The sequence below is a fragment of the Lipophrys pholis genome, assembly GCF_963383615.2.
Source record: "Lipophrys pholis genome assembly, chromosome: 14".
NCBI classification, from domain to species: Eukaryota; Metazoa; Chordata; class Actinopteri; order Blenniiformes; family Blenniidae; genus Lipophrys; species Lipophrys pholis.
Window position 1 is genome coordinate 9,884,637 of NC_137633.1, and position 26,598 is coordinate 9,911,234.

The following is a 26,598-nucleotide window of genomic DNA, read 5'->3' on the forward strand; positions in this document are numbered from 1 at the left end:
TGATTTTTTTATTTTTTTTAATTCTCACTCCTCCGCAGACGGTGTTTTTTTCTTTTTTTTTTCTTTCTTTTTTTCTTCCTCCTCCTCCGGCGGCCGAGGAGGAGCAGCGGAAGCCGTCGGTCTGGACTCCAGGTTCTCCTTCTTTTTTCTTTTTTTTCTTCTTTTTTTTAGTGTGTGTGTGTGTGTGTGTGTGTTGCGGGAGGATTCGTGAGGCCCCGAGCCGAGGAGGAGTGAAGATGTGCTGGGAGGAAAACACAGCGACCGACCTGAACGAGAGCTGGTGACCGGGCTTCTCAGGGTGGATGGAGAAACACCGGGAGCTTTTTCCACTGCTAATGTGGCTAACCTGCTTTCACAGAGCCTGACTGACCGACTGACTGACTGACTGACTGACTGACTGACTGCTCCGCCCCTCCTCCAGATGTAAACAAATACCAGCTGAGGCAGGTTTGATAAACACAACAAAAGGTGCATTTACAAATCTCCATCCTTCTGTTGCAACGTGACAAATGACTGTAAGCCAAAGGTGATGAGACTAATTCAAATGGTTAATTAAATACAATCCAGTCGCATTGTTTAGATATTGTACTTGATTACAAATAAATAGGGCTGTTGCAATAGCAGACATTCGGGTAGATTTTGCTTTATAACACAAACAATGGATTGTTTCGAAGTAATCCTATAGTAAGCAAATTAAATGATACGTTCATTGGGGATTTATTCTGTCTGAACATTAAATTCATACCCAGAGTGTAGAATATTAATTCGTATAGATATTCAATTCTATTTTATTTCTAAAGTGCCAAATACAACACAGTAATCTCAAGGCACTTTTTTATAAAGAGAATCTCAACAATTGGAAAGAAAAAATAAACTGTTTTATTAGGAAAAAAATCCACAGAACTAGACTCAGAGGTGGAGAATTTTTATAGAACCAGGCTTCGAGGACGAGACTTTGAGTTGTTCCAGTTGGGGTTAGACGATAGAAAGAGGGAAAAGTAAAAGACAGAAACAAGCAAAAAGCAACCAACAGAGTCTTAGATATTCAGTCGCCAGTTCCGATTTTAAAAACGGTGAAAGTCAGTCAGATGGTGCATATTGTACTAAAGAATGAACTTTACATATGTGAAAAATACCCCCCCCAAAAAATCACGCAAGACAACGTAATCACAGTAATGTGAGTCGTGGTAATTGTTTACTTACTCCTGGGAGTAGCAGGAATAACAAGCCATGCTGTGCTGCTTCAGTGGATATGAAATAGCAACATGTTTGACAGTATAAACGATAAAATATTGATAAGTTCTTAACCAGCAGCATTGAAATGGGACAACTAGACAAGTATTTTGGACATTCTTTGAATATTTCTTTGGGATGATGATTGTCCCGAGAAGGTGACTTCAACACAGGAGTGTCACTGTGAGTTTTTTGGAATTTAACAAAAACGTTTACAAGCAGAATTCATTGCATGTATTCATCGCAAAAAAACCCCAACATTTTGAGGAGTATTTCCCAGGTGCTAACTGTTCCCATCAGTCAAACATCTACAGACAGTCAGCATGTGGAAGCAGATTCTGCTTCCCCGTGTGTTTTCTCCTCGTCGGCTGATTAAAACCCGAGAGCTGCAGACGGAAGGGTTATCAGCTGCTCCGGTTAGATCCAGGAAAGCTTCCCCGAATGTTGACGCGTGAGACGAGGGATGACTTTTCCTCTGCGGTCTTTGCGCCTCGCCGATGGATTCGCCTGTTAGCACCGCCCTGCCGGCCGGCAGTGGCGGCAACTACACCGCCGACTCCTCGGGCCAGGGCTTCTTCAACCAGCTGGGCACCGCCTCGCCTGCTGTTCCCAGGTAATTCACTCACGACGTTTCCTCATACGGTCCCAATGTGCACGTGAGGGGCCCGGAAAATGCGAGCCACTGCTTGTTATAGTTATATAGGTCGGTCATGCCTCATTTGTGACAAACTGAAAAATACAAAAACTGCAGAAATGCATCTCAGGCCAAGAAGAAGTACTGCAGGATTCTCTCGGTACTGAAGTATTGTTGTCCCAGTGTGTGTCGCCTCTCAACCGTATGTGTTTTCAAAGTATGCATGATGTTGTAGATTAATTTTTCCTGTCCGCTCTTTCGGGGGGGGGGCGGGGCGGTGGGTTTCTTTAGGATTGTTTCCATAGTGACCAGCTTGGTGACCGCCACCACAGAGGCCACAGTGCTCGCCACAGGAAACCTCTCAGCATTCAGCGACCAACGAGGGAGTGAGCTCAGCCAGGTCCAGCAGGCATCGACGCCCTCGGTGCTGAGCGCCGCCAACAACAACTCTGTCCTGCAGGGGATCAGGGTGGCGGCCCAGGCCCTGGTGCTGCTTGCCATCTTTCTCCTGTCCAGTCTTGGGAACTCGGCGGTTGTCGTTGTCATCATCAAACACAGACAGCTCCGGACAGTGACCAACGCCTTCATCATGTCGTTGTCGCTGTCGGATTTCCTCACCGCGGTTTTGTGCCTGCCGTTCTCTTTCATCATGCTCTTCAGTAAGGACGGCATCTGGCTGTTCGGGGACCGTTTTTGCGTGGCCAATGGATTCTTCAACACCTGTTTTGGGATTATCTCCACCCTGACTATGACTCTGATCTCCTTTGACCGGTATTATGCCATCGTGAGGCAGCCACAGGCCAAGATCGGGCGTCAAAAAGCAACCCAGCTGCTGGTAGCTGTGTGGTTAACTGCGGTCATATTCTCTTTGCCGTGGTATCTGCTAATTTCAACCCCGACACAAATCCACAAGCAGGGCTTCTACCACTGTATGTATGTGTTCCACTCGGGTACGTCACGCGTGGGCACAGCCTACAGCATATGTCTGATTGTTGTGTGTTACTTACTGCCCTTTTCCCTGATGTGCTTTTGCCATTACAACATCTGCAAGACGGTTCGACTCTCTGAAATACGAGTCCGACCGGTGACGACGTACGCGTACTTGCTGCGTTTCTACAGTGAAATGCGGACCGCCACCACAGTTCTGATCATGATTGTTTTCATCATCTTTTGCTGGGGGCCGTATTGTTTGATGGGACTGGTTACAGCCATAGGGGACTACACGTTCAACCCTGCCATGGACACGATAGCGATTTGGCTGGCTTGGGCAAATGGGGCCATCAACCCCCTCATTTACGCTTTGAGGAACCCTAATATTTCCATGTTACTTGGCCGAAGCCGAGAGGAAGGCTACCGGACCCGGAATATTGCCGCCTACCTCTCGGGCCACACTCAGAACCGCGAGGTTCGTCTCAACCAACCCGAAAGGATCAGGGACCGCTACGTGAGCCGGGTGGGGATGACTAATAACAGCCGGCTGTCCAGTTCAAGTCCGGGCAAAGCAGGAGCCGGAGGAGAGGTGGCGATGTGGGCCTGTAAAAACCCTGCCGTGTTCTTCTGCAGGGATGCCCAACACGGCACCGCAGCACTACCCAACTCCGCGGGCTCTCCAAAGATGAAGACAGCCGACACTAGTCTGTGACGTGTTTTGACCGTCTCACTGGCTTTTTGATCTTATTTCTGTTTTGTTGGTGTAAATCAGTTTTATAACAGCTGGTAGTGTTTGTGTCCTGTCACATCACAGATTCTAAATGTTTATGAGGTCTGATGATTTTTCTCTTTAGAATTTAACGAATTGTGTTTACTGATGTGCCAAAATGGTTGACGCAAACCAACAAGGATAACAAGGTTAAATCATATCAAAACCCCACGGGGTCACTCTGAAATCCCCCAGGTGATCAGATGTGGGGGATAGCAGGGGTTAAGCACCAGTCCTCTCTGGGCTGCGACCAATTGCAAAGAGGTTTTTGCAAAGTATTTCCCAAAATATCTGAAAACAAATGCAGGGATTACATATTATCTAGTATGTGTTGCAGGGCCTTGCAATCTTTTGGCTGAAATTATAAACATGTAAAACTTTTATTATTGCAGTATAGTCTATTAGTTCTCTCTTAGATCTCCTAAATTCCAACCGAATAAGTTCCTGTCAATTAGAAGTTGAAGAACGTGAGTCATCTGCACTTGTTTGTTGGGTTCCCGTCCAGTCGAATTTTGACCCTAATTTCACCGGAAGTTCAGATTATGTTCGTGCAACATACGTGTGAGATATGGAAAGTACAAGTTCAGTTGGATTCTTGCATTTTTGTGTGTACAACAAGTTGTCACAGCCCATTGAAAGAGCACGGAGCGGTTTATCAATGACAGTCGGAAGACTTCATTTCAGTATGTTAATGCATGTGAATCTAGATAACTGAGGAAGCAAGTTAGATTTCCTCAGTCTTTGATACTTCATATTACATGTATGTACTCTACATGCCTTATATGGTTTTGATTCCAAAAAGACCTAAGGTCACAATTTTCCATCTAATCCCTGTCATTCCAACTTGATGGTAAAACGACGACCAGTAAGACTGTTGAACCTAGAAGAAATCTCATCCAGGAGGCCTGTAAACCAGGTTTGGCCAGCACGGTAGAGAATACTGTATTTTCTGACACGGTTCAAAACTAATTCCATTACTCGTAGCCCTTCATATTTCTCAATACCCTTGAAATAGCTGTCGGGTTGCAAGAGGTTGATGACCAATGCTGTAGGCTATTTTTTAAGGCACACGTACTGATGATTGTTGTCCTGTGCTTGACAATAGATGGACTCTTAGAGTATAGCAAGATAACTTTTAGGTATTTGCTATGTGTATTTTGGACATCCTGCAGTCAAATCAACGGCGATTTCTTATAACTGTGACCACCTGGGCAAAATCAGTCATTCATAGTGTTTATGCAGGTTCAATAAACAAAAGTAGGAGATGAAACATTCTAAAATTAAAGGAATGTGATCTTTGAAAGCATTGAATGTGTTTTATGTTCATTTGTTGAAACATGAAAATTCAGAGTCCCCCCCGGCATCACTAACGGGTGAACTTCTGTGTTTTATGCATCTTTAACGGCTTCCCTTTCATCAGAAGAAGCCAAAGTTTCACTAAATCCATAAACCGAGTACAGTTTTGTATGTTTGTGAGCAGAAATAAATGTCCATCAATGTTTCCATCGGGGGGGTCTACAGTTTCCCCGCAAAAATATCTCATGTACACACAACCAACCATTGGTGTGAAAGACGAAGACGTATAAGTTAAAGAGGGAGGGACGCAGAGTTTTCTATAAAAAAAAATGTGTTAGGATTGTTTGACAAGGAATGAACCACACAAACTCTGGTACCCGCGGCCGAGCGCAGCTGTGAACGTGCCGAGTGGTTCGGCCGGTGCCACATAAGTGCTGCCATCAATGGGATTTCTGTGCCAAGCAGGATGCAAATGTGAACGTTTCAGCCTGCCCTTCCTGTGTAAATGTGTTTTTATATCATCCTTTGTCATAATAAAAAAGCTTGTTACACTTTCTAATTGCAAATTCCATTTTTCACTCTTTTAAATTAACCTTTGTGGTACTTAAGTACTTTTTGATTATGACCACTGTTGAACAATTCAGTTTTGCTTCTGCATTGTATCAGACGTGTCTTACCGTGTGGGGTTGGCATGTTCCTGTTTATGTAGTTAATATGTAGCGCAACACTGTGAAATTAAATTGATACCTGATTCTTAAATTGTTGAAGTAAATTTAACTCATCTATATTTTTGGTTCGGCAACTTTGATTAAAAATCTAAAAAAAATATCTTTTTATAGAGGTGCTGAAAAGCTCTGCATTGATCTTTAAAGTTTGAATATGACATTCACTATAGATATTTATCTTATGTTCATATTTGATGAGATGGAAACATTAGTTATATGCAACTGTAATAGGCACTAAATCTGAACATAATGCCGATAACTTTCCACAACAGATGTTTTTTTTTTATCTAAACCAGGAGTCGGAATGACGCAGAGGTGTTTTTCTCTCGGCTGACACTAGGGGGCGTCGCTACACCGGTGTCGTCAGCTCATACTGGAAGGGGGCTGACTAAAGCAGGTCAGCCTGCCTTCCTCAATTTAAGCTGAGGTTAAATCTCGAGACTTTTCTACTGAAAGAGTGGACATCCCGCAGGACAGCCCAGTGGCCTTTAGAGGATGAATGACATTTACTTTGAAGGGACTTTACTTCATCTGGCTTCTGCATTAATCTGTGATCTGACCCTGCTCATGACTTCAGCCCTTCCTGATGATTACAAAGTCAGTCTGAGCAGGTATTTTTTGTTTTTTTAGTAATATATGGGGGTGGGTCATATCTATTCATTAACTTTAAAACACTTTATTAACAAGTAAATTTAACTGTGAGCTTAATGGAATCAAATCAAAATGATAAAAATGAGTTTCAGACCATGAAGTTAACGGCGATAAAAGCAGACTATATTTAAATACTGACCAGACATTTCAAATCAAACATAAATGTCACAGTGATACCTTTATGCTATTTCTTGGCTGTGGATCCCAACAGAGATTACTGAGAATATCTCACAATGAAAAAGATAAGGAATTCCTTTGAATGCAGCCTGAGGGTTGAGGTGGTGCAATGCGCTTCCAGCTCAGTGAGATGAGAGTCGTCTTCCCACTAGAATCTGTTTTAGAGTGACGCTGCATATAGTGGGGATATTAATTATTTGATACAATGCCGAATTTGTAAGTTTTCCCACCTCCAAAGAATGGGTGATTAAATACTTATTTTATGCAACCATTTTTTTTTTTTTTTGTAAATCATGCAGTGTGATTTTCTGGATTTTCCGTTTATTCAGATTGATTCTCACATTTGAATTGTACCAAATATTACAGACCTGTCCATTCTTTGTAAGTGGAAAAAAGAAAAAAAAGTATTTATCGACCCTAAAAAACAACCAACTTTGTTTAGTTTTTTGGGTGTGTGTACTACTCTTCAGCCAGATCATAATAAGCTTGTTGTGCAACATTGCACTTTGTTGATGTCCACCACCAACAGCTGGTGTCGCAGCTGCATATGCAGTATATATATTGTGTTCAATAAGTTTTGAATTCTGTGCCCGGTAGGCTGCCGCATAACGTCGAATTCTCCACGAGACCTGACGCACCACAACATCTGGGCGTGTACCCGGTTGTTGGTCCGATAAGGATCTGAGATGATGGCTTAATCGTTGCTCTTCTGGCGCTACCTGCAGTTTGAGACTGCGAAACCAAAGAACAACATTTCCGGCTGTGCGACAGCCGAGAGCAAAAGTGAGCAGGAATGTCACCGGGCTTCATGTCACTCAGACCCACATGCACGCACACACGGGGCCAGATGATCATCTGAAGATATTTTTAGGACTCTTTACACCGCTGGCATATGAGGAACAATGCAGAAAAGGCCGACGTAATGCAGATGAGCAAACAAAAGAACATAATTATTGTTGCACTTAACTGCTGGCTGCAGACTTATGATAACATTTACTTTCGAATGAAAAATGTTCAAAAAAACCGAAAGACAAATAAAGAAAGATAGAGCTTATTCACGTTTCCAATTTCTTTTATTCACATTGTTAAAGACGTTGGAGATGAATTAGAGTTTCGCTCATGAAAGTGGTGGAGGTACCATCATGTTGATGGGCCTGCTTTGTTTCCACATACACTGGAGGTGCTACAGGTCTCGAATGGAACAAGGAAATCTGATTATGACCAATAGATTTTGAACAAGAACTTTTGTCGAGTAAATGTGAGTTAAGGTGAAGCTGTTGGGAAGCTGCAGGACGAGTTAAATCCAGCAATACGAAGGTGTTTTTCTTCACTGGCTTTTCCAAAGAGAAGATCCATCAACTATCTATGAAGGGCCCCAAGCCTGAAATGAAATGCTGCACTTCTTTCTGACAGAATATAGCTCACTTAAAATTTGGAAGAAAAAAATGCCTTAGCCACCTGAAACAAATCAGAAACAAATCTCACTATAATGCAGTTTAACTCAACACAAGTGCAACTAGTTAAAAAAAAAAAAAGTCTCCTGTCCTATCAAACAAAACTAAGCAATATTACATTTGTAAAATGTGTGGCAGAGGTGTTCGGCTGCTATATGAAGGGAGAGATCACCAATTGTTGAGTATTTTCTGAGCTACTTTCTTTGCAAACGTTTTCTGGGGAAATGAAAAAAGCTGCTTGTGGTCCTCGAAGAGGATCCTGCTGATTCACCAAAGTCAACAATGACTGCAAAATATTTTGCACAACTCGTCCAAAATAACCAAATCTGCTGATTATCAGACACAACATTGTCAGGGTGCAGTCTCAGTGTCTCTGCTTCACACGCACGCACACACACACGCACACGCACACGCACACACACACACACACACACACACACACACACACACACACACACACACACACACACACACACACACACACACACAGAACTGTGGGTGTGACCGTCCCCATTAGGAATGCAGTAGTGTGTGGTTCCAGCCCTGCACATACTGACAGACTGTACACTCTCAGTCAGTTCTGATCGCTCAGTTTCACTGTACCTTCAGCTCGGTGCACTGAAACGGCAGAAACTGACTCTCAGAAGGACGTTAGGAAAATTTTCAAAAACTGAGGAAAAAATGACACTGTAATACTTAAAAGAAGTTAAGAGAGAGGGTTTTTTTTTTTTTATTACTTAGAAGTCTGAACTTTTCTGTCAAACCTGCTGAACTGCCACAAGAAAACCTGCCTTCAGAATCAACTCTCTGTAACTTATATTTGACTTGTGGAATAATGTTTTATGCAGTTTGGACCCGGACAGACTGAAAGTGGATTATGACCGTCGACTCAGTTTTGAACAACTAAATCCAAAATTAATTGGCTTTGTCTTTTTTGTCCACTTTTATTTTTTCCCCTGGACAACGAACAAAAAACATGTGAAGCTCTGACCTAAAAAGAGATCCAGAGCTGACCTCGTTGACAAGCAGCTGACAAGATGTTGAACTGGAGTTTGACGTGCGGCGACAACAGAGTGACTGATGCTTCATATTCTGCTGGAAAAAAAATCTTTTACAGAGTTACACAGAACCACAAAGGTAAGACACCTCTGATCAGTCACACTGTAAATAATCAGAAAATGTTGTTGAACAGTGTGGGAGGTTGCTGTTATAATTATATATATAACGATCTAATGTAATATTGCAGTTTATGTTTTCAATAAATCTGGTTTCTCAGCTTCAAATACATCCAGAAGGTCTCGACATAGCTCATCTTCAATGCACAGTTATTCAAATGCAGAGTTTATTGCAGAGTCAGACAACAGATTCAGTGCTGAACGGTTAAATCGTGTGACGTGACGCAAATGAATCTATGGTCTAAATGCACTGATGAGAAATAGTAATTATGTTGAATAGCTGCTGAGAGGCAACTTCAGGCTATGTGTGACTTTTACATTGATCTGTTCATTATCAGTTGTGGTGATCGGTTTTATAAGAAATACACATCAATCAATCCTTTACGTCTGTTTAAAGAGTCTGCTGAGGCCATTTGAAAAAATTTTTTAACTCGTTGGGAAGCTGTAAATAAAAGGCGGACACCTTACGAATTCAATACAGTTTTATTTTTTTATATAGCACCACAACAAAATAGCTGTTCCATGACAAGTGCAGGCATACTCAACAATGGAAAGGTTTTTATTCGGAAGAAACCTCTTCTCAATGCAGGTTTAGTAATAATGAGAGGAAAGGCGAGAATATTGAACAAAAAACAAACAAATTGGACACAAACAGCAAGCTAACCGATTTTGATAGAGGCGATGAAGTCGGGATCCTACATGTCCTGCTGAGCAGTGACAGTGGCCATGTTTCTGCATGATATCCGCTCGGGCAGAAAAAAAAACAAAAAACTATCAAACACTTACCATAAGAACTGTCTTTCAGTGAAACTAGTGCCCCCACCCACCTCCCCGGGGCCGATACCGACCTTTGACCTCAAGCAGTAGAGATCCAAGTTATCACCGACGTTCTCTGCAAAGATCTATACGCTATCGATTAAACCCTGTGAACCGCGTCCATCAATTCGCAAAGTGAACAGACTTCCACTGCACTCATCACAATCGGAGGCCGGCAGGAAACATTGATGCTCTGTTATGTAAAGAAAAAAAAAAAAAAAAAAAAAAAACACTGATGTGACCGCAGCAAGGATACCACGTGAACATTATCAAACACCATCACACACCGAGGGACGTTTGTTGAAAGTAGCCCATTGCTTTTTCCGTTGGAAGGCAGGATCAGACAGTGGATTTTGGATACAGAAACTGCACGGGGAAGTTCGCTTGGTGGCTTAAGAGTAGAAAATCCAGATCACAATCATGATCAGGAGAATCCAAACTAGCTAGAGTTCTGAATTCTTGTGGGTCTATACTGGTGCGTCAGCTCTGTGCAGTTCTATGATGTCACCTGCCTGTGACTCACTCTCGGCTGGGGAAGGCACCAATCCATCACAAACCAACTCTGCGATGGTCTATCTTGGCTTCGACAAACAGCAATAGGACGTTCCAAAGAGGATCCCATTTCTCACAGTACCTCTATAGCCCTGTCGTTCAGTTGCCTGAGAACCGTTTACCGAGCTCTGTACAGATCAATGAAGCCAACGTGGCCAAATGTGAGAATTCAAGGACAACTTACATGTAATTCTCATGATGACTGGTATACAGTTTATCACCTTTGACCACGATCCAGGGGAGTTGAGAGATGCTGCTGACCACTGGCCTCTCGCTGCTTACAAAGTGTTTTGGAATTTGGACTTCCAAGAGTTCCCAAATATAAACAGACTAATAGGTCGCACAAAGAGTTCATCGTCAATCCATTTGACTTCTCACATATCCTGTAAAAACGTCTCCTTTTTGGAGCATCGGAATTTAATCTTAGTTCAATCGGTTCATTGTGCCTTGAGTTCGTTTACAATTGTTCTAATTTCTTCTGTTCAGGCAAATCGGCTTTTTTTTCAACAAACCTTTTTGACGTGTTTTAACAATGTTTTGCCGTCGTTCTCAGAATTTGATCTTGTTTGAAATAGTCCCTATATATAGGCGTGAAATATTCAAAAATCTAAAGAGTGCACAAATTCAATAAGTTGTGAGATATTGGAATACATCAGAACAGCCAATGGAATACATGCTTCCTTTGGTTTGCATGTTTTATCCTTCAATATGTCAGTTTTATTTCTTCTGAATGAAATTCTTGACTAAAGAATTGAATTACATTCCATCTCTCTTTTTACTTTTAGTATGTTTCTTTTAGAGAGATGAAATATTTCTTGGCTCTCCTTGATCCAGAAGTGTTAATTCAATCAAGCTTAACCGAGACACATTAGACATCATGTTTATCAGTAATTAAGGGATTTTCCCTCCTGTCAAGATATTTTCTTTTAGTTCAAACACACTCACTGTTACTAAAATACCAAGCAATGCTTTGACTAATCTGTCTAGACATATATTTTCCAGAAGGAATGCTAAGTAGCATTTGTTAACCTGTTGTATTAATTGTTGTCTATTTTCTTTGCTCTTATGTCAAGTCTGACTGTGGACAAATATACTTCGTCACAAAAGAATATAAGAACTATTTACAGACTAAAATCAAAATTCAAATTTCAAAACCTATGCCCCTCTTTTTGAGTCTTTTTGGGTTGAATTTACTGTGGTCTGTAGTTGTGGTCATATTGTCTGTTTGAATTCAGTGATATTTGCAGATGGGGATTTGATTTTGTTGTGCTGTCCACATTTCAACGTTTATTACAACCCTAAAGCTTCACCAGGATCAAGAAAGAGCAAAATATACTCCACTTATCAGATCATTTAATTATAGAAATGAATAAAGTCCATCTTTCGTATGGTATTTTTATTTTCGTGGCGAAGACAGTAACAGTAAAATCTCTATAAATTGGTTCGATTTGAACCAGCATGTTGTGATTTGGTGGCAAAATGCATTTGAGTAAGCTTGAAACAAACTTATGGAATGTAAAAAACAATTACAGCAAATAGTTCAGAAGAAAACCTTTGCTGTAGGAGTTTATTTACTCTAACAAATTGCATGAGGAAATATTCTGACTCAACAAAAAAAGCATCCGCTGGGACACATCATCACTGCGTCAGTGGGTGTTTGAGACAATATCAGTCATTGTTACCGATACAAATGATGTGGCGGCTGAAAATATCTGTGTTATTGGTGCTGTTGTATATTTGAAGGATTTTTCTTATTCTAGATAAATTCTGATTATTGTCTATGGACGGCAAAAACAGAAGAGTACATTTAAATAAATTTTGAAAAGATTATCGGAGCACATTAATTTCCTTTCTATTCTAGAAATGATTTGGGATGGTGGCATTTTGCTGTATATGGAGTATCTGAACTGTGAGGTTTCTCTTCGGAATTCTATAACTCTTCTCTGTAAACCCCAGTAGAATATTCCTCTCCGTTGTGAATACCCTGAGCTGCAGCACAGTGATCCATGCATCTTTTCTGCAATTATTTCCACGTAGATTTGTAAAAATTTCAAGCATTCACAAACAGTTCAGTCTGAAAAATTGACTCTCGGTCAATCCTCCAACACATGGGTTTCATCTGAAAACTGGCAAAGCTTCAGATCTAATTCTGGTTAAGCATCACTTCCAACAAGTTTGGTTGATCGGAGCAACTTTTTTGATGGCGAGGGTGTGTCTGATACTCCCTGTGTGTCTGGACTACATGCCTCACGTAACAGTTCTGCCACGCCTGAAGGGCCCGTCAGCCCATTCCACACGAAACACTAACCTGTTGTCTCCTACTGGCACTGGTGCCAACTCTCAGCGCTCTGACACAAGTCATGATTTCATCAATGATCAACTCTTCCTGTAGTAACCACAGATCAGTTCAGTGTCGAGCAGACAGCGTCTACTTACGTTGATTTGTTGCTGACTTCTATTTTATTGTTGTTGTGTCTTGACTTTAATGTGTTTATAAGTCATAAATGACTTAACGGCACTTAGTGGTATTTAAGTCAAAAACTGCATTTTAAAAACTGAACAATATAAGCCTAAAACATTGAAAGCAACAAATTGATGCAAAGGCTGGAAAATAAACCATGGAGCCTTTATCATCTATTCGTTAGTTGGAAAGAGAGACGTGTTTTCTATTTAAGGTCATTTGGTGGTTTTTCACAATAATTACTCAGATTTTCTGAAAAAAAAACACACAAAAAAAACCACCAGAGGATCATTTGTGTCATAAATCAAGTCCTTGAAAAACAAAAGAAAAGTCAAACGCAGACGGCGATGGAAATGCGCTGAGCCACACCTTGTGACTCAACTGGGAGAACAAGAACTATTCCAGTTGTTCGTCGTGTTAATCACACCCAGTGTGCGTGTGTGTGTGTGTGTGTGTGTGTGTGTGTGTTTGTGTGTGTGTGTGTGTGTGTGTGTGTGTGTGTGTGTGTGTGTATGTGTGTGTGTGTGTGTGTGTGTGTGTGTGTGTGTGTGTGTGTGTGTGTGTGTGTGTGTGTGTGCATGCATGCATGTTTGTGTGTCATTCAGCGTAAATAATACATTATTTTGTATTTACATTTAACTGGGAAGTAGATCAAATCTGGAAAAAACAACAACCCTGAAACACAGTTCAATCTGGCCTTTCATACCAGTGGAAATGTTTCAGGAGCAAAGGAAGATAGATTTGACGATTGTTAGATTTTGTAGAACAACACAGCAGCATTTTGTTTTTTTGGAATTTAATATGTTGCAAAGTATTACGAGATATATAATAAAAATGACTGGGCAGAGTGCTATTTTCTAAACCAGTATTTTATCCTCGAGCATCTAAGGAAGGCTGTAGAACAATCTTCAATCTTTCTAATTTGCCAAAACTTTGCAGTTAAGCCAAATTCTTGGAGACACTTGGACTCTAACAGTTTCCAAAGTTTGAATTTGATTCATTTAAGGGTGTTATCATGGTTTTCTTTGACTTTATAATCTCATTGTGATAAACCTTAAACCTAGAAAAAGGAGAAAAAAAACCAACTTAATTCTGTAGTAATTTATATTATGAATGAAACTGGATTTCATCATTGACCGCAGTGAAAAATCAAATCACACAGGTCAAGATCTCAGAGTTGCCGATGTGTCTCGACCAAGCTTCCCTCACTACCAGCAATACTTAATGTTAATATGTGTCTGTCTATCTGTCCCTCTGTCCGATCAGTAGTTGAGGTGAGGTCCCTGCTGTAACCATGGCCTCTCGCCAAAAGCAGCCTGAGGGGCGAGGCCTGTCATCAATATTCTCCTGCTGCTTCAAGGAAAGTGATCAACCAGAAATCAGACACTTCCAAGTGAACACCAGCGCCATGCCGATGATGGAGCCCACCCTGCCCATGCCCCCTGCTCAAGAGCTCGATTCCATGTTCGCCGAGCTGGTGGTGCGTATGAACACAGTCCATGCTTGTATTGTGGACACCGAGACTTTCTCTGTGTCTGCAAACACCCAGAATGTCTTGTGTTTGATCTTCCTAATTTCCCCGCCATATATCTCCCTGTGACAGGGCGAGCTGGACCTGTCTGAGGAGCACAGGGCGGCCATGTTTGCTTTGCCAGCAGAGAAAAAATGGCACATCTACTGTAGTAAGAAAATGGTGAGACAATTTGAACTGCAACAACACGCGTCGCTGTTAACACACAAATAGCAGCAGTTGCATCAATGGACAAATGAGAGAATTTCAAGTTTGTTTTGACATTCATTCATTGTTGTCGTGAACAGCCACTGAATTACTCAGCATTGTCTAAACCTCCCTGTAATAATGACTGACACATACCAACACAAACCATCATGTCGACATACTGAAACCGATCCTGAAGTGTCCCGAGGCGTCTTCACCGCCTCGCCAATTCAACACGAGATACAACATACATGTCTCCTCAGCTCATTAGCACATGTGAACCCCGATCAGGGCGATGCCTTTTCCCGGGATCAATCAGTTTATTGATTTCTGAGGAAGAATTCCAAGTTAAAGGAAGCCCTGCTCTTTGTGCATTTCAGGAAGCAGAGGAGCAAATGGGGGCAAACAAGTGGCCAGAGTTTTATATTGACCAGCTCAGGACCATGGCTGCTGTGAGTAATTCATATATTCATCCTTTCATCCAGTCTTTCTCGTACACATGCATGCACACACATATTTTACGAAGACTGCCAACCCTCCATTACTGCTTTTTGAAAGAAAAAGTGACAAATTGCGAGGGGTTCATTTCTCTTTCTCTCTTTCCAGAGAAAGACCATCCTAAAGGTGGATAATGAAAATGATCAGGGGAGACGTCAAGTCGTAGAAGGCCTGAAAACAGCACTGAGGACACAGCCAATGAGGTATACCATGAGTTCTGGAGTACACATTTCTCACACAAAAAAAAAAGACTTAACCCTAACCGACCACTCTGGCTGATCCGTAGCTTCGTCACACGGTTCATTGACTTGGATGGCCTGTCCTGTATCCTGAATTTCCTCAAGTCAATGGACTACGAGACCAGCGAATCGCCGATTCACACCTCACTGATTGGCTCCATCAAAGCGCTGATGAACAACTCTCAGGGCCGAGCTCACGTCCTCGGACACAGCGAAAGCATCAACATCATCGCACAAAGCCTGGCAGCTGAAAACATCAAAACCAAGGTGTGTACATGCAGGACATTTGTTTTTCGGTTTTCCTCCAATAGCTTGTGTTCAATATGTCTAAAAGATGAAAAATGTGACAATAGATAATGTATTTGTCTTTATCAAAATGAAGATTAAAACACACGTTATCAGCAATCTCTGCCAAGAGTTAAGGTTGTTCCTCCATCTGTAGTTTGCATATGTCAACTTCCACTTTTATTCTAGTAAGAAGTATTATCGGCTTGAACACAGTTGTATTATTCCATAATATTCGTCAAGCGCTTTTTAGTTTCCTAATCTTCTAGTTTAGTTCGTCTGAGAGTTGTACTTTTACCAAAATGAATCCAAACTTTCCTATTTGCTGTATTTACTAAATAAAACTGGCTTTTGTGTCCTAATTATTTGGAATAATTGGACCAGATCACATGTTTTGGTTGTTTTTTAACACATACAAAGACTTCTGCATTCAGTCAGATGTGAATCCAATTGGAATGCACATTATTCGAAAATTATTTCGTTCTTATGTGTGAATGATGATGGTGTTTTTCTCTCCTCAGATTGCAGTTCTGGAAATCCTTGGTGCCGTGTGTTTGGTGCCAGGAGGCCATAAAAAAGTCCTTGAAGCCATGCTGCACTATCAGAAATTTGCCGCAGAGAGAACTCGTTTCCAGGTCAGTTGGTCATTTGTGGGATTCCTTCAGTTTACGTAATTAAAAATGTTTATTTGCATTGGAACAAGTTTGCAGCACGAATCAATGCTGCACACAACGGGATTTTAAAAGCCAGAGCTGATCTGCCAATGACCTCTACCTGCTGGGGCTTGACAAAAACAACAAAAAGCTCAAGTGACAGTGCGAAATGCAAACAATTAGATATATAGTTTGTTCTAAACATGTGTGCATGCAATGAACAATATACTGCCATTATTCAAACAGATTGTTTTTATTTTTCTGCTGTCACCTCAGTTTTTATACATCCACTGATGGACTGATGGGAGGTCTGAATAAATACTTTACATATTAATGTATTAATTTCAATCTCAAATTCACACTTATTCAAAATGGTTTTTTTTACCACATTTGGATTGAACTGATAAATTGATTCTGTGTTTCCATGCAGAACCTTCTGACAGACTTGGACAGATCTACGGGTCGCTATCGAGATGAAGTGAATCTGAAGACGGCCATCATGTCCTTCGTGAATGCCGTGCTCAGCCAGGGAGCGGGAGAGGTGAGCAACCGTCACGATTCGCCGCCGGCTCATTCAGCAGAAACCGTCAGAAATCATCTGGAATTTACTACAGATTGTATATTGAACATGATGAGTATCGACATTCCAACGGTTTCACTGTGCATGTTTTCAGACCAGTCTAGAGTTTCGTACCCACCTGCGCTATGAGTTTCTGATGTTGGGGATTCAGCCTGTCATCGACAAACTACGCGCCCATGAAAACGCCACACTGGACAGGTAGAGAACTGCACACAGTTGTGCTATCCTTCATAAATGCTGATCAAACAAGAAGTAGTCGGTTGTTTTGCTTCAGTTCAAATCATTTTTATGTCAATGGTGTTGTTTTCCTCCAGGCATCTGGACTACTTTGAGTTGTTGAGGAACGAAGATGAACTTCTGATGTCCAAACGCTTTGATTCTGTGAGTTTTTATATCGTTCAAGGTTCCGAGTGTCTTATTTTACTAAAGCGTTCTTGATTCAACACACATAACTGTGAATGCACTGAAACTTAAACTACAAAATCTAAGCAACCTGGGCCTAGTGCTGAAAATGACATGAGAAAGATGTTTTGTTTTTAGTGTTCCTTGTTGAGAAAACACATCATCACAATATGAATTTCAATATTACATTTCTTTTTTTGATGTCACGTAAGCTCACTCGCACACATGTATATTGTGTTTTCCTGCTCCTGTGTATGGATCTGATTGTAATTATTCGACTCAGACCCATATAGAAACTAAAAGTGCCAGCCAGATGTTTGAGCTGATCAAGAAGAAAGTGAACCACACCCAAGCTTATCCTCACCTTCTGTCTGCGCTGCAGCACATCCTCATGATGCCCTGTAAGAGCAGCTCCCTTTCTTTCTTGATTGGTGGTCTACACTGAGGCTTGCTCGTAGAGGCTTGGCAGTGTCCTGACTATTGTCTCCCTGTGGACAGATAAGCAGAACAGTGTAAGTCTCCAGTACTGGGTGCTGTTGGACCGCATCATTCAGCAGGTGGTTCTGCAGGACGACAAAGGTGAAAACCCCGACGTCGCCCCGCTGGAGGACTTCAACGTTAAAAAAATTGTTTCCAAGTAAGAGGGCCTCCTGTTTTATCTTCTTATCTGCAACTTTTTGACCCTGATGACTGTTTCCCTTTCTTCTTCTTCATCTTCTTCTTCTATTATTAATTCATTAATTATTTTCTATTATCTTATTAAGAGGAATTATTCCATGTTGTATTAGAGTGGCAAAACCAAAAACAAAGTTAGTTCTGACCAGAGCCCGTTCTGTTCATCTGTATTTTATTTGTTCTTTGCAGAGTATTGTTTCATTTGAATAGAGGATGAACTGATTTGCCTCAGCAAAGCTCTTCACTTGACAACTGCATTGGACCGATTTATCATGTAAGGGGTTGATGTCAGCTTACATTCGATGTGTTTGTGTTTCCAGACTGGTGAAGGAGAACGAGACAAAACACTGGAAAGATGAAGCTGAAAAAATAAGAAAAGGTAAACATACATGGACATTCATATGCGTGTGGTTGATGTGTAGGAATGTATTAAAGGAAAAATGCACACAAAATAATAAATGAAAGTTCAATAAATCACAAATACTTTTACATTTTTGATGTTTTTATAAATGGTTGAATTGAGTTTGTTTAATTAATATCTCCATGTTAATAACATATATTAGATTTATATATTGTCACGAACCAACCAGCCGCACAGCTTTCCCTTCAACCTCTCTCTTAACTTCAACTTGAGTTTGTGAATGAAGTCAAATTCTTGGCTGTCTCGTGGTCTTTTCTACGCAGAGCACCAGAACTTACAGCAGCGTTTTGAAAAGAAAGAAAGGGAGTGTGAAGTGAAGAACAAAGAGAAAGAAGACATGGTAGTGATGCTGGACAAAATCAAAGACAAGCTGGAACGAGGGAACAACGACCTCAAACAAGCCAAACTGCAGGTGGCAGAACTTCAGGCTCGACTGCAGCAACTCTCCTCTGTGAGTCTTTGTTTGTTTGTTTTTGCTATAATTTTTTAATTTGCTGACTAAATATCATGATGCAGGAACTAAAGATCGACTTATTCATTCAGTCTCTTCTTTCGGTTGTTAGTCCTCCAGTGTTCCAGGAGGACCTCCAGTCACCTCGACTGGTTTACCTCCTCCAGGTCCTGCTGGTTCATCCGTCCCCGGTCCTCCACCCCCGCCTCCTCCGCCACCACCACCCCCTCCCCCGGGAGGCCCACCAGCTTTCGGCAATGGTCCAATTCCCCCTCCACCTCCTCCAGGCGCTCCCCTGGGAATCTTCAAGCAGAAGAATATCCCCCGACCATCTAATCCTATGAAGTCATACAACTGGAGCAAACTGCCTGAGGTACATCCTAGGCTGTTACTAGAAGACATTACTTCTGCTACAATTCTTCTTGTCTAAATACAACACATCCACTTTATTGCTCGGACGGCAGTTACTATAAGTTCCTCATCACCACGTGTCTGTTTTTTAAATCTCATTGGAAACATGTATGTGAATGTTTGATGGAGTGAATGTAACTTATTTTGTGATAAATCAGTAAAGTCCAATTACTTAACCACCGTGAAGTCAGTGTGACCTCAGGAAAAAAAAACATTTTTTTAACAATTCAAAATAGTTGAAAACTCCTTAAGTGGACTCAGCCTACTTGTCTGATGCTGTTGTATCATCCGTCCACATCAACATTCACAGTAGCAATGTCTTTGTTTTTTTTCCCTTATCAATCTTATGGAGCTTCTTTAACATACATTTTACAAACTGAGACTTTTCACATTCCCAAAAGAAGTGATTGGATTGAAGCTGAAAGCAGAGCATGTTTGCGTTTATTCTGTGACGTTGGGGTGTTTAGTAAATGTCATGTTGATTAACTGTATTACTTTCTGTTTCAGATCAAGATAGAAGGAACCATCTGGAAAGAGATTGATGATCTGAATGCCTTTAAAGTTTTAGACCTTGAGGAGTTCCAGAAGACTTTCTCAGCCTACCAGAAGCCACAAGTAACATACATCCCATACATGCTGACTTGCCCACTACTAAGCCAGAACTAATTCTGACAGAATTTAGTTTTTAGTATAGTGCCAAATTCTACAAAATCATCTCATACTATATACCATTCAAATACAAAGTTTTATCAGCTGATTCATATCATCTGGTTTTATGATAACATGCTATAAAGCTACGTACGATAAGACAGCAAACACTAACACCAATAAATATTGCAAAAAAACAAACAAAACAATTACAACGTAATTTTCATGTCGATACCTTCAATAAATAGGTGGGACTGCGTTAGGGGCAAAATTTCATCATAGTAATGCAGTTGTTGTTGGTATTTACTGTTGTTGGTATTTACTCTGTAATAGCAGAAGGAAAACGAAGACGACCACGCTGTGGCGAAGAAAGTGAAAGAGCTGTCGGTAATCGATGGTCGCAGAGCACAGAACTGTAACATCCTGCTCTCAAGGTCAGTGTGTGTTTCTGTGTGTGTGTGTGTGTGTGCGTGTGCGTGTGCGTGTGCGTGTGCGTGTGCGTGTGTGTGTGTGCGGGTACAATGTCATAAACTGGAGTGAGACATATTATCTTATTGAATTTGTCCATTTTACACTATATTAAAGTAAAATACTGTACGCATGGACTTGGAAATGAGGAATCTTTTTATCTATTTTCTAAGAGGCCACTGACATTTCCAGTGTCCTGAAAAACTTCAAACCGACACTCCTGGTAATACTACATGTGGTTGTGTTGGTTATTGGTGGAATTCTACTTGGACTACTAGTACTCAAACTCACAGGATCACAGATTTAGTGTTTCTTAACTCAGAGCATCAGAAGCGTTGTCGAATAAAAAAAAATCCTCAACCTTTCTCTTCCAGACTGAAGCTGACTAATGACGAGATCCGTCAGGCCATCATGACAATGGATGAACAGGAAGACTTGCCAAAAGACATGCTGGAGCAGGTGTTACAATACACACGATAACACACACAGCACAGTTTAAAGATGGACCGTATTTAATCAGCCACCACAGTCTGCGTTAAAAATCAATTACCTTTTAATGTGCAGTGTAAATGGGCATGTTTGCACAATACATGGCCGTCTATAATCACTTCCGCACCAAGAATACAAGTCCTGAGGCTCATCTGAATTACTGGGCTCTTTTAGCGTGTATATAACTGGATCGCTGTTCAATGTGTGTGGCTCACATGAGGAACAGTTTGATAATAATACTGTCAATAACATTATGTTTTATTCTTTCTCATTCATTGCCTTACTCTTCTGTGTTTGTAGCTTCTAAAATTTGTTCCTGAGAAGAGTGACATCGAATTGTTGGAGGAGCACAAGCATGAGCTGGATCGTATGGCCAAGCCAGACCGTTTTCTATTTGACATGAGCAGGTAAACATCTAAATATACAGTGAGAGAAAGACTGACCTCTTTTAATGAAATAACACAATTCTGCGCTATTATTTTCTTGGGACAAAATGTATACAGTTTTCTGTGCATTTTCTGTTTTCACCCACAGAATCAACCACTATCAGCAGAGGCTGCAGTCCCTCTACTTCAAAAAGAAGTTTGCAGAGAGAGTGGAAGATGTCAAACCTAAGCTCAAAGGTACATTTCTATCATCCCCATAGTCACTCACAGGGAATGCTTTTATGAAATGTGTTCCATCTTAGCCAATGTTCAGTCCAGCTTTGAATTTCTGTTACAGCTGGGAAAGTTAGTCTCATTAGTTAACTAATCGAGAACTCATGTTTTCTTTACTATTTCCCATTTATCTATATAACTAAGGGCAGACTATATCTGGGTTTAGCAACATTTTTGACATGTACCACTTCTCTTGTAATTAGCAGTAAAAAGATAAAATGAAAAACTAGGGCCAAAACTTTAATTTTGTTTAATTAAAATAACATTTTAAACAATAAGCAAATTTAATCATGCTTTAGTTGTACAGTTGTTAACATTTAGCATTCCTGTGCACCAGAGAAAGTTCCTTTCACTTGACAACCTCCCAGTCACACTGGTTCAGCTGACAACAAAGATATTGTATATATGTAAGCATATTGTTGCAGTAAATCTTATTATTGTAGCAGATTTTTACACAGTTAAAATAATAAAAACTCCCAGAATATACAATACATTTTGAAGCAGTTTGGATTGTCTGTTGTACAAATAGCAGATATCTAGTCAGTCTAGGTTGTGATCTCAATGGCTGACATAAATCATACAGTAAATTCAGTGAGTGTTTGTAAAATGGGCCGTCGTGCCCATAAAGATATAAAAATCTTGAAATACAGAGATGTCAGGCACAAAGTTACAACTTTTTTTAATTGCTGACCTTTTCATAGTGGTGTGATCAACCGATCATGCAGGATTGTTGGGCATGTTTCAGTCTCATACTGCCACCTGCTGTCTGCAAAATATTATTGGATTATAACTTTTCTGCATACAAAATAATGAATATTTTGCTCATTCTAGTTGAACTAATTTGGTACAGTTACAAAAGAAAATGGTCTGATTCACACCAATGAGATCTCACATAGGTGGTATAACAATACGATTATTTTAACTGGGTAAAAACTTCCTTCAAGAGAAGTGAATCCACTGGAGGAAAATTGGGTCCTCATCCAAGATGCTGGCCTTGCTGATGCAACATAGTTCTACTCATATACTATGTGTAAAGGTCCTTTAAGACAGGTCTAAGTTCTACTTAAATAGGTCTATGACAAGAAGGCTATATTAATTTTGAAATGCATCCCACTACTGAAAATTAATTTCCCACAGACCTGAGGTTTCTCTTCATACATAAAGGTCATTGGACTTTAAGCAGCAGACATACCCGCTTACAGATGAACCAACAGCACCTCACCTGGTGACCAACAAACATGGGATGTCCTTTATTGTCTACACTCGTCACAAAAACACAAACAACTCCTACATCCATGATTATAGGAGAGCTTAACTTTAGCTTTGTTAGCAGTTAGCATTGCCATGATATGAGGTCTCCGTGGTAAATGTGGTGGAGCTGCCACATCGGCGTGCTCTGACGCCTTTTCCAGCCTTGTGTTGTGTGTTCTGTTGAGGTACTTTGAGATCTGACTGAGTTGAGGAGCTTGTGAGGTCATTCCTTGTTTGTCCCTGTGGTTTCAGCTCTATCGCTGGCCTCCAGAGAGGTGGTACGGAGTAAGGGTCTACGTCAGCTCCTCGAGGTGGTGCTGGCCTTCGGAAACTACATGAACAAGGGGCAGCGAGGAAACGCCTACGGATTTAAATTGGCCAGTCTCAACAAGATAGCTGACACCAAGTCCAGCATCGACAAGTACGATTCACTGTAAAACAGTCAAATTCAGGACATATCCTCACACATCAGTGTTGTTACTGTAACGCCCACTTCCATCAGGCAGAACGGGTCCCAATGAATGTATGTGGCGTGTGTTTTTATAGAAATGTCACTCTCCTCCACTACCTGATCACTGTGTTGGAAAAAAAGTACCCGAAGGTGGTCGCTTTCAGTGAAGACTTACAGAACGTCCCAGAAGCTGCAAAAGTCAAGTAAGAAGCGACTGATATGAATACATGATGGAACTAATCGAGTGCATTTGCCAAAACATGAATCTGAATTACAAATAAGACATTTGCTATCTACTCTCTTGTTTCTTTTCTCTCTTTTTTTTTTTTTTGCTGTGCAGTATGACAGAGTTGGAAAAAGAAATTAACAGTCTGAGATCTGGCCTGAAGAGCGTTGAGGCGGTGAGTGTGCCCAGTTCTTTTTCATTGAAAATAACCAAATGTTTTTGGGAAATAGCATGTATGATTTAGAGTCTGTCTGGGCACGTAGGTCTGATTTCAGTTTGTCCATCCGCAGGAGCTGAAGTTCCAGCAGACTCAGACTGCTCAGCGACCTGCCGATAAATTTGTTTCCGTCGTCAGTCAGTTTGTCACTGTGGCCTCGTTCAGCTTTTCTGAGGTGGAGGAGTCTCTCGCTGAGGCCAAAGAACTGGTGAGTGGCCAACGCGTGCTTTTGTATGGGTTTTTTTCCCTCATTTTACTACTGCAAAGTGTTGTGTGATGAAAGAAAAGAAAACTTATTATAAAAAAGAAAAATGCGATAAAATACAGTCTGCACCTTATTACGATTAACATGAACTTTTCAATCTCATTGCAATTACTCAGTTCAAACGATGAATACATTGATTTTTGTACCGTCATTGAACAACTTGAACATGATATTTCTTCATTTTAATTATACATTCAAGCAACTTTAGAATTGGGTTTTTATAAAAGTCAAGCACACAACAGGAAGTGGATTTGTGGCCTCGGAAGAGAGAAGGCGATGAAACACTGACCATCATGTCTCTCGCTGCAGTTTGCAAAGGCACTGGAACATTTTGGAGAAATCTCCTCCAACCTGCAGCCCGATGACTTTTTTAGGATCTTTGACACGTTCCTCTCAGCCTTCGCGGAGGCCAAGCAGGACAACGAGAACATGGCCAGACGTAAGGAGCAAGAGGAGAAACGGGCCCTGCTGGAAGCACAGGTTGGCAGACATTATCGATGCTGGGAGATATTGAAGCCATTTGAGTTGTTCTGTATTGAAGTGTTCCGCACAAACTCTTGACGGTTCAGAGGCATCAGATCACCCACGGACTCGACCATCGCTAAGTTCTCACCCGTCACCATGTCTCTGTGTGATTTCAGCTTAAGAGAGACAGAGAGCTGAAAGCCAAGAAAGCCAAAGAAAATGGGGAAGAGGAGGGTGGCGAGTTTGATGACCTGGTCTCTGCCCTTCGCTCTGGGGAGGTGTTTGACAAGGATCTGTCCAAGATGACTCGAAGAAAACAGCGGGCGCACAACTCCTTTGAGACCAACCGGGAGAGGCCCGTGACTAAGTTAAACGAATAGCGGGACCTGAGTGGGACTGAAACGCACGAATATCTCAGGAATACTTAACATGGAGCGAATAGGCTGCATTCTGCACGTTATATGTTGTTGCTTTTTCATCCACATTAGAGCTTTGAACGTTCATTCAGCTGCCATGTTGTAGATGTGCATGGGCGAGTGTGTGTCCATGAATGTATTTGTCTTAAAATGAGGTTTGATTAGGCTTGAAGCAGGAGAGAATCACAAAAACTAGTAATTAAAGTTTACAGAGTACTGTTTCGCTTTATAAAACTTCCTTTACGAGGGTTCTGCCAGATTGTTACCAGAAGCCAATTCTATGTAGATTGCGTCAAGGATTATGCTTTTTATTTGAGTTTACCAGCTGCATTACACAACAGCAGGATATTCATGTGTCCCTCCAGAAAGGGAAAATAGTGCACATTTAAATACTGTATATGACTATAGTGATCTTTTTTTTTGTTGTTGTTATTCCTCTATTAGCTGCTACCTCGACCAGTTCTCAAAACAAATGATATCCTGTTCTCATTGGGTCTTCCTGGTAAATTAAAGGTGAAAAATAACTTTAAAATAAAATAAAATAAAAAATTTTAACAAAAAACTGTCTACTTAAAATGATGTGTAAAGATTTGTCTGCCAGATCACTTTCTGCACTTTTGCACCGTCTATCGTCTGTTCATTTTGTGCACTGTAACAATTTTAACCTGTACAGAGCAGTGTTTTCTATTTGCCTTTTGAATCTACCCTGATAAAAGCAACAACCCAAAGGTGAAGTCACGCCTATCATTTAAAGTCAGTACATTTAATAGATTTTAATCTTGTACTACAACTATAACCATTGATTGTTTACCAAGGAATAATATTCATGGACTTGGAAATGTTCAAATACGCTTGTGCGATGAGTTTTAGACCAGCTCAGATCATTATAATAAGATTGTCAATCAGAAATCCAAATAGACCTCAGAGAAGGTTTCTATTATATTTAAAACAATGTTTATGATGCATAAAAATTGCCATTTTTAAGGAAGTTATCTTATAGTGTTTTGTTTGTATTGTCTCAATGTGTTTACATTGACGATTGTGAATTGTTGATATTACTGCACAAATGTATCAATGGTTTTCACTGGGATTTTGTTTTTCCCCAAGGAGACAATAAACCAGTTTATCTAACCTGCTGTATATTAAGCTTTTCAGCCTGCTGAGAGTCAGGTGAGACGATTGTCAATTGTATGACTGCATATAAAACAATAAAGTAGTGGGGAACATTATAAACCCATGGCTCAGAAGTGGCACTGTCGCACAATGCAGTATTAAACCCTGACTCTTTAAACAGGTTTTTGAAATTGTCTTTATTAGGTAGTGTGTACTTGACTTGTGAACACTGAACACGTGAATTAAAATACACAAAACTATACAATTCAGTCTTTTGCATTGTTTGTTCACATGCATGACCTTTACTGCTGCAATATGTTTTCAACTTGCCTGTGTCTTACTCTACTCAGAATGTCCTCACAATCTCTTCTGGACGCTGTTCCTCCAGTTTTTACTTTCAGCATGTTGATGTGAATAATTACAAGGAACTGGAATAACTTTGGAAAAATAAATCTTCGTCTCACACCATTGTCTTTCCTGACTTATGCGAAAAGTGCATTTGACCAAATTAAATTAAAAATGATGAACATTTTACATCAGTGGTATCAATGTCAGTTCAATTCAGGAGTTACATACGACACCGCTTGATATCAATTGAGCCACGTTGGCAAAATGATAACATAGTAACATACAGATGACAATAACTTTAAGTCTTCAGTTAGTTTTAGTGTAAAGAAGCAAGAGTACATTCTAAAAAAGGTTCTTGAGTACCTGAAAAACTTGCA

The 26,598-nt window shown here is 40.7% G+C and overlaps 2 protein-coding genes across 3 annotated transcripts; both read left to right on the forward strand.

The window, feature by feature from the left end:
• Positions 1 to 1,730: 1,730 nt before the first annotated feature.
• gpr135 (G protein-coupled receptor 135) lies at positions 1,731 to 5,412 on the forward strand (the record flags this gene model as incomplete). Its single annotated transcript, XM_080479842.1, has 2 exons — positions 1,731 to 1,846; positions 2,159 to 5,412. 2 exons carry the CDS (start codon positions 1,731 to 1,733, stop codon positions 3,507 to 3,509), a joined length of 1,467 nt encoding a protein of 488 aa, XP_080335968.1. The 3' UTR covers positions 3,510 to 5,412.
• Positions 5,413 to 8,418: 3,006 nt separating this feature from the next.
• On the forward strand, positions 8,419 to 26,338 carry daam1a (dishevelled associated activator of morphogenesis 1a). 2 transcript variants are annotated; one of them, XM_080480059.1, is made up of 26 exons: positions 8,419 to 9,006; positions 14,140 to 14,353; positions 14,477 to 14,566; positions 14,971 to 15,042; positions 15,197 to 15,291; positions 15,375 to 15,594; positions 16,134 to 16,247; positions 16,696 to 16,806; positions 16,940 to 17,043; positions 17,160 to 17,226; positions 17,531 to 17,648; positions 17,746 to 17,884; positions 18,243 to 18,301; positions 18,607 to 18,794; positions 18,907 to 19,167; positions 19,713 to 19,820; positions 20,187 to 20,287; positions 20,696 to 20,780; positions 21,111 to 21,217; positions 21,345 to 21,433; positions 22,973 to 23,141; positions 23,267 to 23,374; positions 23,512 to 23,572; positions 23,688 to 23,822; positions 24,189 to 24,359; positions 24,521 to 26,338. In XM_080480059.1, the coding sequence occupies exons 2-26, from the start codon at positions 14,168 to 14,170 to the stop codon at positions 24,722 to 24,724; spliced, it is 3,162 nt and encodes a 1,053-aa protein (XP_080336185.1). In that variant the 5' UTR covers positions 8,419 to 9,006; positions 14,140 to 14,167; the 3' UTR covers positions 24,725 to 26,338. The 2 variants fall into 2 exon arrangements, with proteins under 2 accessions (XP_080336185.1, XP_080336186.1); XM_080480060.1 differs by having other exon boundaries at positions 8,421 to 9,006; positions 14,143 to 14,353.
• Positions 26,339 to 26,598: the final 260 nt, after the last annotated feature.